Below are 20,988 nucleotides of genomic sequence, written 5' to 3'. Positions count from 1 at the left end.
GTTTGAATCATGTTGAAAATGTCTGTACTACACTTCAACCTGATAGTGTTTTGGGTTCTCTCGTGCGGTGAATCTGGTGAATATTATTGGTAATTTTTCCATCTAAAATCAGTATGTTCCTGTAGCAGCCTGAGTACTCCTGTGCTGAGCCAGACGCCTGTCCATTCAGGCTACGTGAGGCCTGACAAACAGCCACAGTGCAGTGATGTATTAAGGATTTACTTCTGAGGTAAGCCACGCTGCTTTAATTAACAGCCTTTGTGTTAAGGATACACAAGTCACTTATACTTAAACACAAACACACACACACACACACACACACACACAGACACAGACACTAAACAGCAAAGAGTACTTATTTTTTTATTAAGAGTAAAAACATAGCGCTCATATAATTCAGTAGTGTGCATTAACAAGGGTATTCAATAAATATACATTCCTTCTGTATTTTTTAAAGGTATATACGCTTTCATTTATATCTCTAGAAAGGCTCATAGCTGTGCACACTTCATAAAGGCAGGGCATGCAAGCAGCAGTCATGCCGAAACAATTCAATAGAATAAAGGTAGGCGACATTGAAAAGTTGTACAGTGAGCATTGACGTTGAATAGTGCTTCAGTCTGTTAAACTTTGAGCTACATCAAACCTGTCGACCCTTCTGACTTCAAGCAAACACAGAATCTTTCACTGTGACAATTGTTCAACTCTCTTAAATCTCACTGGATGGACGGGCAGACGGTAATTCAGAAACATTCCTTTTGTTTTTGCTTGGATTTAATAATTTGCATGTAGCAGATTGTAAACCGTTGCTGATTAAAAGTGTAGTCCTGGTCCCTGGAAAACAATAAACAAGTAATACACACAAAGACTTGGGTACAATCATAGACAATAGCAGCAGCGTAAAGAACTGAGTCTGACTCCAGTACAGCTCACATTACAAGCAATACAGTGTGTCGACGTAGTGCTACGCGAGAAAATATGTGGACGTCAATATTGAGAGTTCATCTCACTCTAAATGGAGAAGCTGTTACAGAAATGAGACAGATTATTGTGTTTGCTGCATATGTAAGTGTCATGAGAGTTTTGGAGAGAAAGCAGCATGGGAAACTTGTTTTTTTGTTTTATGCATATTAAAATTAATCACGGAGCTGTTAAGTTTATTACATAATTATTGATTTATATATTAGCTATTCTGAGTACAATATGTGTTATCCTAGAAAGAACGATCTTCTGATCACCTCATACCAAGAAATATTAGCTATCACACATAATTTCAGTTCACACATAAGCGGGAAAATCACTTGCATTCCCATGTCCCTGCCTTTTATACATTTTATAAGAATTGGCATACAAACAGCAGTTCCCGACCAATGTATTTTAAAAATGCCTTTGTATAATTGAGAAGACATGTCCTCTCTAAAGACATCCTCTAGATGGCAGCATTTATCCTTCATGACCAGATTACAATTGTCAAGTGGTGTGTTTTGTTTCATTTTTTACGGGCATCAGTGGGTCAGCTACATGCGTCCTGTCCGTGCATATAGGGAACATGTTATGATGCACGTGTGTGACCGAAACTGGGCCTGTGTGGTGGCTTTAACCTGTAGCAATGAAAGAGCAGGCACAAATACTGTATGCAGAATACTGGCGATATCCACCAAAAATGATGCGAAATAAACGATTATTTCTGGTTACAGCTAAACGTTCTATGCATTCGGACTTCAGTTTCCCTGCAGAATTAAAACATGCAATTGCTCTTCCTGCTAAGTGAATTCAGACGAAACCCTCATTACACCTGTGCTCCTCCTATTATAGCACTGACCATAACACCCTGCATATTGTCCATGGAGACATGGCTTTGGAAGTTAAAAAACAAACACACAAGCATTGTTGCAAAAACGTTGCGCTCACAGAAAAGAGTGTGTAAAGGTCTTAAACTGACATGCAATCATTCAGAAATGCAAATGAAAGTCGCTACAAGCTTTCAGTCAAAAGTAAATGAGTTGTTCTATTCAAACAATCGTGTATTTGTATCTCCACCTCCACGCGGTAAAGGTAATATATGTTCAGTAACAGGCAAGACATTACAGGCAACAACGTCCTTGAGGTTAAACTGCAGCAACTGAAACTGTCAAGCTCTGTTCAGAATGCATTGTATTGATTTGGCTGACAGCAGAGACCCTCTGGTCCCTATTTGTTCAATAATTGTTGAAAGAATACAGTAGATATCTATTTAATTCGTCTCATTTTCCTCGGGTTTGTATATTAGAACTGGATTGATTATCTATAAGGGCCGTACCAGATCAATAGCCCCTCTTCCTCCAGGGAAACATACTTGTAGTTTTTCAATGGCGGCTACTGATTGAAAAACTCCACGCCATGGTACATTTGGTGTCATGTAATGAACACAAAATAAAAACGTCATCTGTTGTAATAAACATAACAGATGACACAGAATAGGTGCGTCATCTAATTCAATTATGACCTCCATAAAACAGAACATCTTGATATACACATGGCGCTGTGGGGAGATAAATGACGCATCGTGTCCTGGATTATGTAACCGCTGTCTGTGTCGTCTTCAGTGCTTCTGTTATTGAGATTCAGACGTGGTAGACATGATTTAATCAATCCTTTTAGAGCCCCAGCTCCTCAACTGTGGGTCACCACTCAAAATGAGTTATGGGGTTGTTTCCATTACAGGACCAATGGTAATGCTTGTCAGTTTTTAGTGTGACAACACTATACACATAAGGTTGTCTTGTTCATTAATGCCATTGCCATTTGACATTGGAATAAATTAACAGTTTATATAACTTTTAGGTTGATTTGTTCTACATGAGGCCAAAGTATCCACAGCCAATCGGAGTACAGTAAGTGTAGTAATTCTTCCAATACTTTGGAGTGCATCTTTAATGCTAAATGTAGCTAGTGTAGCTACACATCCTCACTGCTTTTCCATCTCTGCATAGACATCCAGGCATCTTTCCCCCTTTTAAAGGGTGATAAAAGATGACTGCCACACAGCAGCTAAAGTGACATATCATAATTAGGCAATCAATCCTTTTCTTAAGAGATCTCAACAATGAGCAAAAAGTTATTAAATAAGTAGAATGGTTCTAAGTTATTATTAAAGTGTATTAATCATTCTTTAAAAGAAATCCATCAAAAGTGCGAGACTGCAGGCGAGTTTACTTTCCTTCCTGAGTTCCTCCATGAACACGATCAAGTCCTTCAAACCACATATTACTTAACTCTTCAAAGTTTTTGTTTTCTTCAAAATGGCAACAATAGAATGCTACAAAGACCCAGTGTGTTAAGTCCATTGTTACTGGAGGTTCTCATCATCATCATGCTTCGTGGTCACAGGGACCCGTTGAAGATCTCTCTGCTGCCGCTGCTTTCAGCCGGCTGACTGGGTGGATCCATCGGATTGTCACGGTAATTACCTTTGACTTGTACCTGTCTGCTGTCAGGGTGACTCATTGTGACTTGTCCCCTCTCTTGGTAACTGTCTATACTTGGCCCCAGTCCACTGGCCTTTCCTTGGCGACCAATTTTGCTTGGTCTGTCGTCATGGTGCTTAGTTTTAACTGGCGTCTCTCCATCATCTTTGTGGTTGTGTCTCATTGGTGCTGGTCCGTTATCGTGCTGGCCCGCTCTGATAGGCGCTGGTCCACTGTTGATCTGGTGCTTGTTGCAGACGGGGATGTTATTGGCCTGCAGTAATTGGGTGTAACGTGAAAACCAGTCCCTCTCGAATGTAGCTTTTAGCTGCTCCACCACCGTAGAGTTCCTCTCCTCGAAGCCCTCTGGCTGACTGATCACCAGCCCTGCTCCTGCATTAAAGGTAAACTCATTCCCCACCCAGTCCAGGTTACCTGTCAGGTCACAGAGAAAGAGACAAAGAAGTGACCACACCACTTAAGAAACCAAGCTGTGCCAACATGAGCGAACAATATTTTTGGATATCAGTGGATAAATATACTAAATCAAAGACTATTCTCTTTTGTAAAGCGCCGGGTTTTCAACTTCTAGAAAATATAAATTTTTATAGAAATCTCTGACAATTTTGAGAAATACTTTGCTTTATTTCTGAGAGTTATTGAGAAGATGATGAGAAAATCGATACCACTTTCACGTCTGTGTGTTAAAGCAAAGAGGTGGAGCCAGAAGGTGATTAGCTTAGCTTAGCATAAGGACTGGAAGCAAGGGGGAACAGCTAGCCTGGGTCTTTCCAAACTTAAAAAAACAAGGATATCAGTAACAGTAAAGCTCACTATAATTAACGACAGTGTAAATCTACACGTACACTAATGTAAAAGCAACAATTTGTAGTTCTGCATGAGGTGAGCAGAGACATGTAGGACACAGTCATGAAGTCTAGTCGATGAGCTCACCTAAATAAATGGCTCGATCCGTCACCATGAACCTGTTGTGGTTTATTCCCTGGAGACTGCCGTCCCTCTGCACTCTGGGGTTGAAGAACTTCTACACACACACACACAGACACAATCACAGACAGTGGTGCATCGAGCATCGATAAAGCGTGTCTGTAGATTTAAAAATAGTACCCGTTGGCTTTGTACTTACAGCTTCCAGTGAGCAGTTGGCCTGCTCCATGCACAGACTCCTCAGGGACCAGAGGAAGTTGAAAGTAAGTGGATGAGTCTTTTCCCAGCAACTTATCAGCAGACGGACCCGGACCCTCCTCAGGATCAGAGCCTCCCGGATAAGACCGTCGATACGGGACCAGTACCTTGGCACGGATACAAACACAGAGTTTAATCACTTGAACCAAAGCATTCAAGCTTTTGATTGAAATAAGCCGATCCAAATAAATTTGAAAGTAAACTCCAAAAGCGGCTCTAACCTGTGAGCGCTGCGGCTGAAGAGGGGCAGGTAATCGATGATGGAGATATATATGAAATGGCGGGCCTCCTGGATGACCCTGGAAATGGCTTCAAGATCATTAGTACGATGTTTGGGGATGAAATCATCCGGGGAGGTCTGTCAGAGGAAAAGACAGTAAGCGCTGGTGTTGAGAGGATGCAACAGCCGCTGACTGTGTTCTCCTCTCTGAAGAAACTCGAGCACAAGATAGTCAGAGTATTGCGTAACCAGATGTTTATTACCACAGTGGGTACCACATTTTCCGCACTGTTATCACCACAACAACCAACTCGTCATCTTAATTGTTCACCAAAATGACCATTAAGATTCGATGCCTTTGTTTTATGTGTGTATCTGTGTGCTTGACAGTCACATGTGAGGACGAAGGTTGCAAAGAAGTAAGCCTCGTTGTGGGTTGGCATATCAACCTTATCCTTGACGTATCAATCAGGTAAAAACACAGGTTTTTCCTGAGCCAATCAACAAAACAAACTAATGCTATAGCTGTCACTTACAGACACGTAGGCCTGAGCCTTTGTGCTGTTGAGAGTGAGCTCCAGTGGCACGTCCCTGTTGAAGAGGGCAAAGACGCGCTTGGACCAGAAGGAGGGGATGAAGTCTCTGTACTGGAGCCCCCAGTAGAGGCTGAACACTTTGTGGAGGTCCAGAGCCAGACAGCTGCAGTCGTACACCAACACACCCAGCTCCTTCCTCTGGAGAAACAAACACAACCTCTGTTAGAGCCCCATGAGCACACAGACAGCCCGCGTTTACGTCAGCACCTTTGTAATAATCCTGAACATTACAGTCATTAGATTTCCTCCTTTTCCTCCTTCTTTCTCTCCCTGCAGAGTTCACAGGAGGTAAATAAAGCTTGGATCCCACATACTAAGGTCTTACTTGGCACAAGCTAGTCTATCTGCCTCAAAACACACGGATGTCCTTTGTATCTGCAGGTGTCTAAAGATAGATAACGCTGCCTAACAATTGGGTCCACACTTTAATGAACTGTGCAAGAATCTCAGCTTTGAAGAAGAAGATGAAAGAATGGCCACTTTCTATTTTTGCATGCTGCCCCACCTTGCATGCCCCCACTAAACTCCCACACCCATTCACTCCCCCATCTCTAGGAGCTTTTGAGAAGAAGACACTGAATTATGCACAAATATAATCTTTCGTAACGTGTACAAATTCAAGTTTGCTCATGTAGTATGTGTCAGTAAATAAATCATATATTAAAATGTGTTTGTTGATATATTAAAGGATTCAGTCCTGTAAATATACTGACAAAAAAGCTAAATACACAATCTAAAAAATGCAACATTTAGGAACCTGTAAACATCTATTTTAAATGATTATTCAAAGTAAAGGACTTATGTATTACACGTGTTAATACAATCTGATCAATTAATAGGCAATCATGACCTTATTGTAAATTATTTCAGATGATGCCGTTTTCAAGAGGGACACCCATATGCACGAGAGGGCTGGGAACTTCAAATAAAACGCTGTACTTTTGAGTCTGAGCCAGTAGGACATCATCAAAGCACTTTACATCAGGGGATGCAGAACTTGTTATGTAATTAAATCTCATGTAAATCTATTAGATACAAAATTGCAACAAAGGGTGTAAGTGCGTGTTACAATGCAGCTTCAGAATTCACAGGACTGAGACTGCGATGTAGCATTTTGTCAAATGTCTCTGAGTATGCATATGTTTATGTATGAGCATGTGTGTGCTGGTGGGTCTTGGCTACTGTGGCAAGGGATCTCCAGTCCATGCTGGCGCTGCCGATGTAGAAATGTCTCCTGTCAACCACCCAGAAGGAGGATTGGAGGTGGCCGTTGATCAGCGCTGTCGTGTTCACATAGTGGACTTCAGCATCTAGAATTAGAGAGCGAGAGAGAAACAGAAACAGAGGTAGGAAGTTAGGAAGTTAGGAAGTAGGAAGTTAAAGACAAAGACACTAAAACAAAGGAAGTGTGAGACAAGGACAGGGATAAAGGCGCATCTGGCCACAGACAAACAATGTTCAATAAGAAAATGACAGACAAAGGCAGATGAAGGGAACGATGGAAAGAGGCTGAGATATTTACAGAGCTTAGGAGGACGAATAGCGAGAGGAAACAGTCATGTTTGAACACAGACACACAGAATGTATAATACAGTGAGAGGGGGAGCTGACTGTGTTTGGCGAGCATCCCGAGCTCAGTCGAGTCGATCATCCCGCTGGAGATCTTCAGCTGGATTCCTTTAGCTTTCAGCCCTTGCAGCCTGGACAGCAGAGCCCTGCCCTGAGGGAAACACATCACAGAACATCTGCCGTCACATGAATGTCATGCTGTGTGTTCAAACAAGATTCTTTTGTATTGTTTACAGTAGATTTTCTTTGATATCGCGGCTCCATCAGCAGTCATTTATGTGCTATTTCTGTGCTACATTTCCCAGCAACTGTGATGTCTAGTTTCTTTTTTGTAAAATAAATAAGTCTGCATAGTCGACAGCGATTCTTCTCAATGTGGTGTGATTATTATAATCTTTATGTCAATTCACTCAACTGATGTTCACAATAACTGGACACAAACAGATAGAAAGAGAAATGCAGTGCACATGCCTGCTGCTGATATCTCCACCTCCACGTCTTGTGACTTCACCGTTACAGTATATTCAATTTTATGGTCCAGTCTCCCTTTCAGATGAGTTGTCTTTTTTGGCAGCTATTTTGCAGAGAGCTGGAGGCTGAAGAGCCATTAGCTCCCCTCCGCCCCGAGGCCTTGGAAAGGAGCTATTACTTTCCAATCAACAGCCCCAGGCTTTCATTAGTCCTGACATTATCTAAACAGATGTGTGTGTGTGTGTGTGTGTGTGTGTGTGTGTGTGTGTGTGTGTGCGAGAGTGTGTGTGTGTGGTTTGTGTGTGTGCACAGCCTTGCCAACCTTCCAGGTAATTGTCAATAACACACATCCAGTTCAAACCCCAAAAACGAACATCTCATTTTGAGCAGCCTGAAAACCCCAGACTGGTATTTTACCAGTAAATAATTTTACAGGGACCGTTATTGATTTTCTGCTCTGATGATTCGTGTTTACTTACAGTATATGCTGCCATTTGGTCTACTTTATTGTCTAATTTGGCTAAGGCAGGAAATATATATCATCTGCTTAATGACCTGGGGGTGTGGATCAAAACAAATAGCCACCATGTTGGACAGCTAATGCAAATAATGCAAGTCACATCAACTCTTCTTGCATGTATTATCATCAGTGGTGGAAAGTAACTCAATGCATTCACTCAACTACAATTACCTGCACTTCACTTGCATATTTCCATAATTTACAAATCTACAAATCTGATTTTAAGATTAAACTATTGTGTGCCTTGTAATGTGGCTGCAGTTGTCAAGCCATGGGTGGAGATACTCAGATGGGGAGCAGTATAATCAAATGAACCTGCATGTCACACGGTAAGGGCAGCTAAATCTGAATTCCTTGTTGAATGATATATTTTCTGATCTAGGCAGCCCACAAAGAATACTCACTGGGTTGTAATATTTCATACATTTTTGGTAGGCACTCCAGATGTCCACAAGCACTGAAAAAGTGAGTTTTGTGTGATACATCCCCTTAAGGGTAAGGATCGTAGTACTTCTTATACCACTGATTATTATGTAAAGGAGGCAAAGACATGAAGAAGAGATAGAGATAAAGTAAAACAGACACAAAATCTAAATAAATGCCACTTCTTCTGCAGAGTCAAGTCTGGCTTGCTCTGGTATTACCTGTCTGGCAGCAGGCTGGAAGCTGGATTCATAATCGGAGGAGTTGAGGAGCCACAGCGGGGAAACTATCTCCACGACCCGGATAGCTCGGTCCAGTAAGTTGTACAACCCCACTAAGAGCGGGAGATTAGATGTATCATTGTCTAAGAAGGAGATGTCTTCTGGGATGTTCTCCACAAGCACCACTCTGAGGAAAATAACAAAGAAATAACGAGTAAATTAGAAAATTAGTTTTTAAAAAAAAGGACCTGCATCAAATAAGAAAATTGCAAAAGTGCATCATTAGGCTGAGCATTAGAGACTTGTTAATGGAAAAAATGCTGAGGAAATGAATGTGAGGTTTGTGTTCTTTCACAAAGCAATTATCTGTTTGCATTTGCAGCAGAATTATTATGAGCTTGGGTGCCACTAATATGAGGTTATTTTCCTTCTGTCATACTACTGACAAATTAGCCAACAGGACCCTTCCTCTGGATCGTTAGCATAATGAGAGTTATTACGATTCCTTGACCACACATGCCCTTTGATTCCACCAAGCATCATTAAATATTGTACAGATTGCCTCTGGCAGGGGCTGAGCATGATGTAAGGTTGATGGGCAGAGTTGTCAGCGATGCAGATTCAATTTCACCTAGTCAGGGAGAAGTGACATATTTTTGCCGTATTCTTGTTGGTTTCTCGTACACACTACTCCCTAAGCTATCGCACAGTGCATTACTGTATTCATCAGCACTCTGGTGCAGAATTATATACTACAGCAGGCATAATTAATTCATATACAGAGGCTAAATCAATCTGTATGAAGGAATCAGTGGACTGCATGGTGTACAGAATAAACATACATCCTTGAGATTGTCTCCTTAAGCTTCAGTTCAGTCAGGTATTTCTCTTTATCATAAAACTGTCCCACCAAATTGAAAAGTGTATTGATGTGAAACAGTTGTTTTGCAGTATAACGTTTTGTATAGATCCCTGTGAATATCCCTGCACTTTCTGCCAAGGTGTAAAGTCAATTTATTTGGCCAACCATGACTCTGAGCTCAACCAATGTATCTCCAGTTCCCATTTTTGCTCCTCCAGAATGCCTGAAAGCGACAGAGGCATTACGCTGGAGTCAACAGACTGAATTAGCCGTGGCAGCCCTAGATCTGCAGCCACACAGAACCAGCCTATTATCAAGCTCCAATGCTCCCCACATGCTCTCTGTATCTGGCTTAGACATCGATTTCTGTCTGCTAGATTTTATAAGAGAAATAAAAATGTGGAGAGGGTGTTCACTGAGGGCAAACTCTGACATAAATTCTGCACCTCAATGGTTGATTAAGTTTCTGGATAAAATGCTTTCCAAGAAACTCAGAACTACTTCTGCAAAAGACTTAACTCAATTCCTCGTGAGGTGATGCATTTTAGAAGACATTTAGTTTGTTGGCTCCTTAGAGCATGGAGTCAGAGGGTGTCTATAGTGATAAATCTGTCTTAATAAACATGACTTTATTATTTTAATCGACCGACATCATTCACAACCATTAATGTTATCAGTGCAGACATAGACCGGATGCCATTGTGACTGAATGTGTTATTCATTTTGCTGGTTGGTCCCATGAATAAGTCATGTGCTGCACACCTAATATAACCACTAAGAAGTGGTAAAAGAAATAACTGATTTATTATGTCTCTTCACATGATGCACCAAAATAATGTTCCTGTTATTTTGTTGTGAGCTGTAATCTGGTTAAAAATCCAACTAATACTCTTCAAGCGGTAATTTTTTTTTTTTGTCCACTTGGAGCAGCAGAACAAGCGTTAAACACAACATTAACGTATAATCACCTTACAAAGTTATACACTGAACATATTATAACAGTTGCCTTCACCAGAATACACTGCAACATTTATGATTCAAAAAAAGTCTGATTGTATAGAAGTTTATGAGAAAATGAACCTAGTTCTCACTTTATTTATTATCTCAGGAAACATTGTAAACATGAGTTTATGGTCTCAAACACCTTCTTCAATTGTTTTCAGGTCATGGAAGTTATTTATCCCTTAAACAAATCTTATTCAGCTTTTGGGTTGTATTTATTTATCTCCATCCTCTTGTGCCACTTCTGGTTGCAAAAAAACAAGATGGTGACGGCCAAAGTCCAAGATGGCAATGGCCAAAAATGACAAACTCAAGGCTTCAAACCGGCAGTCCACAAACGATAGTTGTCATGTTTTTTTGTCATATTTCTGACAGTAGAACAAAGTGGAGTCTGTGCCGGCGGACTCCCTGGCGAGGGCTCTATAATACCAAACGGATCTTAGCTCTCGGACCAGTCAGCGCACAGGGTCAGCTGAACTGTGACTGCTCAGTGTCTAACGAATGCTTCGCTCAAGGGCACACCGGTGAGAGCATTTGCTGCAGGTGATAATGTACTTGCGTCCCATTGAGGGGCCAGTTGCCAGCTCCCAGCTTGAAAATATATTCCTGGCCAAAGCAAAGCTAAGTCAGGTTTTGGAAAGTGGCCAAAGGTCAAACTGCAGGAGTCATACCCTCTGTGCTCATAACATGCTGATCTCTCCTCATTGAAATGACAGTCAACATGTTATGTGCAGCAGAGTTTTGGAGAATCTCGAGTAAAGTTGGCTCATGTGTTGCTGAGGTCGGATATTCTTCCGCTTGTCAGCCACAGAGCTTGCGGACTGAAGAGTGAGTAAAATGAAAAGAGGAGTGTAACAAGGCACAAACAAACCAACGCAGCGGGATGTGATGAAATTATAGAGAAGATTAACATTCTCGTCACACAGCGGAGAGTCCGCTTTGTTCTGAAGACAGCAGAAACTAGGGCAGCTACAGTAAACACCTAACAATGAGGAAAAACAAGGGTGGATGTAAAACAGATGGAAGAGATGGAGAGGAAATCTTATCTTGAAAGAAATCCTCTCAGTCCACTGTAATGACCTGGAGGTTTGAGGAATGGTGCTTCTGAGTCGTTTAAACAGGCAGACAGGCTTTGGTATTAAAAGTGGAGAAAGCAAGAGTCGTCTCTGCTTGCAAGGGCTTCATCGATTTATGCGGTCTGTGATGCCCACTGCCGGTCCCCCCTCCTTTAAAACCCATCAAGGGTGTGATTAATCCACAGCAAGCCGATACCTAAGTGGTGTAAACTTCGCGGTGTGTGTGTGTGTGTGTGCGTACATGAGACGGTCTGAATGTAAAATCCCTCACTCTCTGACTGATAAAGAATTCACATCTTCACAGTGTGGTAGGTTAACGCAGTGCAAAAATAAACTCTCCGTCCTGATGTTTTATTCCAAAAAAGCAGAACATAATAAAACATTTTTACACTATTACAGAGTCAGATTAAATGTTAAACAAACTCATCATATACAATTCACTGTTAGGAAACTGTATATGTAAAAATGCCAATTACACATTTAAGTGCTTGTGATGCTGTGTTCCTGCTGTACCGAGTGACAGCGTGAGCCCTGACATCTGATATATATCATCCACCGTCTCATGAGCTGCCCTGAGCTCTGGGTGTATACTGCAGCCAGGACATTAATATGGGTATCACAGGCGCTGCTGCTGCTCTGCTCCCTGCATGCTGTTCATTTTAAAAGGTGGCTAAATGTCACATCCAATGTTTCATCGACAACACTGCCATAGTATGCACACTTTATATGTAAATTTTAACCATTACTTGAAACATGAGCCACTTAATAAATGTGTTTTATGGAAATGAATTTAGACTGCAAGTGCTTTATTTATTACATTGTCTGTCACGACTGCTGTTCTTGGGTGCTGCCTGACATTTTGACAAATGGCCAATACTTTGCACCCACTAATCAGAGCTCACTATAGACCATCCTGTGTGCGTTGCTGTTCCAGATACTGGTCGCTGAGTCTCAGAGACGCCAGCGCTAAGCTACCTTCACCCCAGTTGTGTCTCGATCTATTGGCAGAAAGGAATATATTATTAATAAGTATGTTTTCTTGAGTGTATAATCAGCTAAAAATAACAATCCTTGAGTTTTTGTTACCTTTGAATGAGCAATTTATATCTACATACAGAGCGGGTCCTCTTCACGGAGCAGGCCGCCATGTTTCTACAGTAGTCCAGAAAGGACAAACCAAACACTGGCAGTTGATATTTCCTACTAATATTATTAACTGCTACTCCACTACCAAAGACATTTGTTAGTGTTAAAGGTTTTTTTCTAACGGGTTATCCCAATTAACTAATTTGAAAAGGTGGTGCCCATTCTGTTAAGAAACCTATTCTAACAGAAACATTTTCTGTGATTGCATAACACTCAAATTCTAAATCTACTGTCGATGTTGTATCCTGAAGCAGCCGACTGTCCGGAGGGTGCTAAAAGTTGAACAAAATTCTGGGACGCAGTAAGTCTGGCTCTGCGTTGTTTCTGCCCTTCCACAAGGCAACTGTAAATCAATACTAACCTGCTTATCAGCCGTCTGACGCCAGGCAATTACTCATGTACCTCAGGGATGCGTCAGATGGCAGAGGCTTTAAACTGCTACCACTTTGCTCCAACAACCAAGCAACACACATTAATGTTAAGAGGAATAATGTTTTACTGCAATCACAGCTGAAATTGGTCCTCCTCAGAGGGAATAATATAAATCAAATAAATAATGTGTTTGATTGTACTGCTAGACAAAGACATGAAGGGATCTTCATCATCTATCTGCATCAGTAAGACATTTTCTACAGAGCAGCAACTCATCCCACGTCTCCTGTCCCTGAGATGCAAGCATTAGCATTGTTCACTATGCAGGAAAAACAGATTAAAGGGACATTTACGTAACAAAACAGCTCTGTGTGACATACAAAATCACAAACAAGAAAATCTGCTGAGTCATTATTTGGGCTGCTAAAAGGCTCAAAATATATATTTTTTTAATAGATGCAAAGGCAACATAGAGGATCAGTCTGCTGTATTTAGATTGTTAAGAATAAAGAGGGATGATTTTTAAGTTAATCGCTGAATCATTTTCATGAAAGGGGCTTTACAAGCATTACTTTGATAAATTACAAGCACCTTTAGGAACTGAAGTGAGCATGAGCAAGCTTCCGTGCGCCCCATTATGTGTCAGTCTCAGGAATCTATCACTTTCCCTATTATGTACAGGAACTCGGTTTGAGGAAAATACTTTACGAAATCATCAATTATGTCTCACTTGCACGCACGTTATCGGTCTTTCCAATGATGAATGTCGCAGTGAAAGTTCATTATGCAGCTTATGGGATATAAGTAAGAGTGCACCATTGGAAAAATGACAGCGCACATTTCTAAAATGTGTTTGTGTCTTGAGGTGCAAACAGCAGCTGATGAATCTGCTCATCTTTCACTCATTCCAACCGCAAATACCCTGATATCATCATCTTCTTCTTCTTCTTCTTCTTCTTCTTCTTCCTTCACCCATCAGCCCTCCCTGAGCCTCGAATTTATCTCTCATTTCTTCCCCCTCAGGCTTTAGGGGTCCTTCACAGCAGGAGAGGAGTCCAATTCAGCTTTACAAGTTTGGATTACACTTTCAGCCTTAAGTGGAAGAGAGCCTGATAGAGTTCTCTGAAAGGTTTTTAAATGGCTGATTTGGGGAAGAGGAGGGAGAGACTAGATGGACACGGACAAAACAAAAGAGGCAGAGAGAGGGGGAAGTAATTGAAGGTTGAATGGTAAATTGGGAGTCCAATGGAGGGGAAACCAGTGAAGGAAGTAGAGAGCAAGGAATGCTGTATCAGAGAAAATGACTGCTGATCAGCCAGTTTCACTCTGGACCACCAAGACATACTGCAGTGGTTTTCAGGCTTTTTTTCCTTGGGATCCATATTCATAAAACTTAAATAGGAGGAAAATTGCCTAAAGTCTGGTATAAAGTAACTTTCAGAAGAGCCTGGTAATCATTTCAGCACAGCGAGGGAGGCTACAGTAACGTCAGGTTGAGGCAGCACAGATTTGTTTTGTATTGGTGCTACTTGGCATGTATTATATTTTACTTTGAGACAACAGACTACTCTCTCTAAATGATTGCAAGCAATTTCTGTTGGGTTTGCAGCCGCTACGCTGCAGTTAATATCTTGTTACAGTGGGTTAGACCTGCCGGATTGCAACAGGGCACCGACTGAGATTGATTTATGGTTCGAAACTGGAGCTAAAAAACAATCAGATTATATAGCATTGGAAGCTGTTGAAATGAGTTAACAGCTTGAAGTTCAAGGTCAAGGCAAGCCAAAGGATTTAAAGGAAATGTGGGTTTAATTAATAGAAGCAACTGGCACAGATGGTCCCAAGTCACGTCAACCACGGTTTCAAAAGGTTTATATATTACAATATATTTGCTCTACTGCTTTGCTCTACACATTGTAGCTGCTTTAAATAAACTCTGAGGGGCACATTTAAGGACTGTACAGCTTTTGTGGCTACTAAACCTGCACAAATAAGACAAAAAAATAAATTGGCCAATCTCAAAGCTCCAACAAAAGGCCGAAATGCACTGCCAATGAGCCTCATCGCAAAAACAGTCCAATTCACAAATATCAGCGCTAATAGCCACACGCAGTGTCAGTGACATAATTAGCGTCTTCAGCAAGTCGATGGTAACTGACGCGCATTCATATGAGGTGTCACTCCAGACTTGCATTGATCGTAGCAGCAGTTGTAGCCAGGCGGAGGCCTCGTCATGCTCCGCTTAAACGCTTGTATTTTGGGATGCAATGACAGTTGTGTCATGAAAAATCTCACCAGTGCAGCCGCCCTGCAGTGCTTTAACACGGGGCTGACATCCCCCATGAAGGCCACAAGTTAATTGCGACGAGGTGTTGAAAAGGCAAGCGTTAGGAACCCCTGAAAATGAATCGTGTGTTTGTGGTTCTGCAGTTCTCACCTGCAGTTCCTGCTACAGTTCTCTTCTGTGATCCCGTCTTCATCTTCGCCCCAAATGTCCACTGCAGAGAAAATCAGCACCACCAGTACGGCGAAGCAGCACACCAAGGCAAAGATCACAACACACTTCTGCTGAGACTGCAAGAGAGAGAGAGAGAGAGAGGGAGAACAACATTGATTTGCAAGGTGTATTTTCTTCTCTTCATCACTACTGTAAAAACAAGGCCAAAGTGCCCAGACCTTGGCTCCCATTAGCTGGCGGCTCTGGCTGACACAACCCCTGATTTAATGCACAGCTCAGCAGGTCATAACATGATATAGAGGGGAATTCAACACAAAGATGTAGGGCTACGTATGACCTTGCAAGTTCGGGCTTTCATTTAAAGAAAAATGAGGCAGAGATGAGGAGAATAAAGTAAAGAGGGAAGGAAGAGGGTAGAGAGCAAGGAGGGAGACAGAGACAGCAAATAAAACAAAGCGATCGATACAGAAACAAACATTAACATGAGATATTTGGAGACCAAATGCTCCCATGTGGGTGAGGGTGAAGTAAGGGTCAGCATGTTTTATAAGGGGAATGAGGATGTGAAGATAAATGAAACTGGTAAACTATGTTATGGCTATTTTACATAAAGCCATTGTTTCCTTTTAATTTGACACATTTCCACTCTCTCTGGTGGTGATGAGACGGCTCTGTTAGCCGGATCTCATTTTCTGTATTACACAAACTGAGAATAGAACAGACTCTGTGTCCTGGAAATTATATGTTTAAGCACTGCTAATTTGTTTTGTCTAATACATTTTGAGAGCAATGTAACGGCTGGCAGCAAATATGTTCACTGGCAATCAAGTCAGTACGATATTCTTGCACCACACAAAATCTGTGGGACACTTTGGGAAGATTGTGCTTTTAAATATTTATAAAGTATACAAGTTTTCGAATCAGTGTTGTCCTTTTGATTATTTTACCAAGACCACAATGTTATACTCTAACTTGTCGATGAGCGGATTGAGGGGAAAACAAATGAAATATGTTGTTGAACAGCGTTTTGCACACATGTTCTGTATGAATCATTTCTGGCTTTGCAGATGCATTTCATGAACCTTCCCTCTTGATGTTGATAAACGTCCTTTTGGCAACAGCACGGTCCTAAAAATGTATTTAATGTTGCACATTTGTTGTATATAAATTTCTGTGTAGCAGGGTTTGTTTGTGTACATTTTGACTTGTCATAACAGCAAAGATTCAGCTGCAACTCATAGATTATAATAGACACGTTTTTATGCATTAAGTTATCATTGTGAAGTAAATGTTGATTGCACAATGTAAAGACGATAGGATAATGACATGATCTGTGTTTGGACTGGTGTCTTATAATCCTCGCTTTCACTGTGTTATTGTGTCTGAAGGAGGGTATCGACCGTTACTATCCACAGCAGCATAAATGGCGGATGGTGGAACAAACAAAATGCTGTGTGTCCTGTGTTGTTGATTGGCTCTGAGGAAAACGGAAGGAGATCCAGTTGTCTTAATTACAACAATGTCAATAATATTACCACTTGGAAATGCTACTTGACTTACAAAGTTATGTCAATGAAATAAATAAATGGAAATCAATAATTGTTCTTGTTATTAAATGCTCCTGTGTGTTTGTCCTTCCATGACATGAGATCAGTGTATTGACTACCTGATACAGTCATTATTACACTAGTGTACAGATATAAGCTTTCACTACACAAACTCTTGTTCCTATTTTAAGAATGTAAAATGTGTATCATTATCTGTCGTATAATTATGTAAGTATTTATTTCATGATATCACATTTACATTTTTATCAACCCTGGATTGAAAGCAACACAGTGCTGTAGCTGTATCTATTGCAGCCTCACTCATGCTTTCAATATGTATAGATTTGTACAATAGATCAACTGTGAAACTGTGAAACAATAACAAACGTATCCTGATCCCTTTGAAACCTGCCAGAAGAGCCGCGACTAATTATCCTTGAACACAGCAAATCATTAGCAGACTCATTATCCTCGGAGACAAATCTCATATCACACGCCAGCGACCTCTGAGAGCCGTGCACACGCAAAGCCCCGGCTATTTTTATTGTGTTTATTGTAGCTAAAGACATTCATGACCATTGGTTCCCATGTGGGAATTAAATTAATCTACCAGCCAGTCAATGAAGTGGACCAAAGAGACACTCGCAGGAACATTTAGCTTCACACTCTCACCCTCACAACCATCTGCCTGCAGCTGATGTCTGACATAGTGTTTTCTATTTCTTGGTGTATATTAAACCTGATTCCTATGGGCAGCCACTGTCTGATCAACCAACTCGTTCTCTCTCGATCCTCTGTGTCTCATTCTGGTTGCAAAAGGGCGACAACAGCATGAAGTTTAAAGGCATGACCTCCTGACCACAAAGCAACTGGTTCACTTCCACAGACCTGATTGGTAAAATGCAGGTGAAGGAAGAAAAAAAGGAAACATTCCTCTCTATTGAACATCAAAGAGCCACAGGCACTTAACAAAAGCATGCTCAGCAAACACTCGCAGGCTAAATGGAGGCTAAATCAAATCCGTCACTCATCTGCCGGACCTTATGACGGACGTAAAAGCTATAACGGATGAAGGTCTACCTGCAGGATAGAATCAAGCACTGCATGTTTCTCATATTTTAAGTGTTTGTTGTCTACCAGCTGCTGCATTCACATGTGATCAGATCTGTGTGTGCATCATGGCAAGTATGTATAAAGAGGTCAGACTCAAAGTGTTCACGAGGGACGGTGTTACCTGACACTGGAGCACAGCTAGGGATCAATACACCTACAGTTACAGGATGTAGTGCCTCAAAGCAACTGTTTGGAAATACAAAGACTCTGTTTAACATGTAGTACTCATGGAAAGGAAAAGATAGTATAAGCTACTACAGTAGCACATGAAGGCTAAACTATCTGCGTGGCAAGATGTCTTTTTGTAATTTGGGTGAACGCACCCTTTAAAGGTGCACAATACCAGATTCGGAGCATTTCGATTGTTTGTCAAAAGCTCTCAACATGGCTACTGGTGCTAAAAGTGTTAACTGCTGCTGCTATGACAATGCTCTAAATGTCGTGTATTGATCCTTTAACAAGGCATTTTTTGTGATAGCTGATGGTCAAACACTCTCCTCCCCATATTGCTTACTCACTTTAAACTGAGCACGGAAGCATCCAGCTGGTATCATCAATAACTCTCTTTTTATAAGCTAACATGTACAAACTTTTGTCCTCTATTTTCATGTGCCGGTGCCTTTGAGAGGCGTTTTGGCTGTTTTCAGTGACAGTTAATTACAGCAGCATATGGTATAAAATTCCAGTCCTTTTTCAAAAGCAAAGTGAGTGCCTCGAGTGAGTTACAAAAAAAAAGAGAGTCATAAATAACATGATTTAATGAGACTGCTAGACGGTTGCTTTAAAAAGCTCCCCAAAGTCCATCTAAAAATGGCTGTGCAAGGTGGATGGCACGGTGCCACACACACACACAAAAACCAATACACAGTCACTGTTTCTGTCTCACACGCAGCCAGAAGTGAAAGTCAGGCCAGAGAGGCCTTCTCTCTGTCAAACCTCTAAGTCTGCCCTTTGCTATCTGTTGCATGATTGGCACCTTCGACTCATTGCTGCAGGCTACATAGTTTTAGAACAGACAGTATAGACAGTTTGTTGTGCTGCCATGTCACCATACAGCGAGGAGGAAACTAACATGTGCCCATACAGCTTGAGTGCACAGAGACGCAAAATTACTTTCTTCACAGTACAGCCTGAGAAAAGTGTCAGCGGCCCAATTATCCTCTTATGAGCATTTCCTCTTTGCCAACGACATGGTGAGAACAAGGAGCCATGCATGCTCAGAGGGAAAGAGACGTTTGCATCACACCAACAAACAATGAGCAACACATCCTGGTCTAATTTGTCTTATGAGCACTCTGGGCGCTGCAGATGTTGTGTGGACGCTATAGGAGGTCGGGCAGAGCAAGTGATCGCCTGGTGACAGGATGAGTTTTTGGCTGGCGTTTGAAGAGACAGTTGCTTTTAGTGCAGCCAGTTTCCATCCATGCACAAGAGAAGAGAAGAGAGAGAAAAAAGAAAGGGAAAGAAGAAGAGAAAGCGGATGACAGTTTTTGTTTTCCGCTGAATTGGATGGAGATTGTAGCTAAAAACCAAACTAGTGCACAGGCAGTTAAATACCAATACATCTACAAACCCATGATAAGCTAATGCTCTTCATCATGTTTCTCTTTTTTTATTTGATAAGTGTGTTCACTGCTGTTAACTAAAGGCTTTAGATATAACGTCACTCTACCACAGTGTAGTAACACCAGAACCAACCCCTGTATGCAGGTATCTTGTCTCTGTGCTATCTGGACTCTTGAGGTGTTGAGTGTATATTGGGGAACCTCTTGGTGCTGCTACCTTTTCCCTCATCGCTCCATCACCATTCCCCCTTTTTGCTGCATCCATCCAGCGTTTAATCACATTTGTGATGAGCACAGCGCTCACGTTGTCCTGTTTTTTTCCCTCACCTTGTTGATAGGTGTGGAAACAGTTCATAAATTGTTGATGAACTGTTGATGAGTTTTGTGGTGTGAAGGTGATAAATGTGTTGCAGATACAGAGAATTGTTGTCGTGCTGTGACAGAGACACTCAGGCGAAGGTTATTCCACATAAAATCTGATTACGTCTGATGAAAATGTTGTTGAATTGTTTACAACAATTCAAATGTGCACTGTTTAATTGATACCCCTCTGTCACATTTAATGTCTAAAACGTACTGTTGAAGAGGTGGCGACTAGCATCTCATTAATATATATGGCTCAGTGCGTGTGTGTTTTCAGTGAGTGCAGCAGCTATATGTACCTGAGCCTTCAGTGAATATAAAGGATATGAAAAAACACCCTCAGAGACTAATCCTGTGGATAGTGAGCCAAACATGGATGATGTGATGTGACGGTGAGATATTTCTGGCACAAACACAATCGTCTTTTGTTGGAGGAAACCTTTCATCTGTCCAGAACATCAGCAGAGAGAACAATAGCTTCTTCTTAGGCTCTGTGTTTTGCACCGCTCAGTAGTCACACTGGTGGACATTTATATCTTTTAAAAGCATCTCTACGAACAGAACAAAAGAAACAGAACTCAATGCTTTAAAGCGACAGGACATATGCTGTGTACCATGTGCTGCTGTATCTTTGGTTTGACTCTGGCTCGAGACACTTGTTGATATTAAATATAAGCTAAAATAAGGTAAAAGTAGTCTTCCAAACAAACAAACAGAAAACAAATCCTATCTTATGATAAGATAGGAATTGAGCTATTAAAGAAATGTACTAACTTGGGGATGCTTTAATTTTCCCGGAGCATTTATTACTG

At 41.3% G+C, this 20,988-nt stretch overlaps 1 protein-coding gene across 1 annotated transcript in view; it reads right to left on the bottom strand.

Annotated features, from left to right (window-relative positions):
* Window positions 1-3,360: 3,360 nt before the first annotated feature.
* Window positions 3,361-20,988, bottom strand: part of LOC306702709 (inactive phospholipase D5-like) — a gene marked incomplete at its 5' end in the record, with an annotated part of 44,335 nt that continues 26,707 nt past the window's right edge. The window contains 9 exons of the mRNA XM_079168364.1: window positions 3,361-3,881; window positions 4,401-4,491; window positions 4,594-4,759; window positions 4,874-5,010; window positions 5,409-5,606; window positions 6,651-6,778; window positions 7,080-7,188; window positions 8,673-8,859; window positions 15,568-15,704. Coding sequence (XP_079024490.1) covers window positions 3,364-3,881; window positions 4,401-4,491; window positions 4,594-4,759; window positions 4,874-5,010; window positions 5,409-5,606; window positions 6,651-6,778; window positions 7,080-7,188; window positions 8,673-8,859; window positions 15,568-15,704 — 1,671 coding nt within the window. The 3' untranslated portion in view covers window positions 3,361-3,363. The remainder of the gene's footprint in view (window positions 3,882-4,400; window positions 4,492-4,593; window positions 4,760-4,873; window positions 5,011-5,408; window positions 5,607-6,650; window positions 6,779-7,079; window positions 7,189-8,672; window positions 8,860-15,567; window positions 15,705-20,988) is intronic.

The sequence above is a fragment of the Pholis gunnellus genome, assembly GCF_910591455.1.
Source record: "Pholis gunnellus genome assembly, chromosome: 11".
NCBI classification, from domain to species: Eukaryota; Metazoa; Chordata; class Actinopteri; order Perciformes; family Pholidae; genus Pholis; species Pholis gunnellus.
The sequence above is the reverse complement of the archived record's forward strand: the minus strand, read 5'-3'. Positions and strand labels throughout refer to the sequence as shown.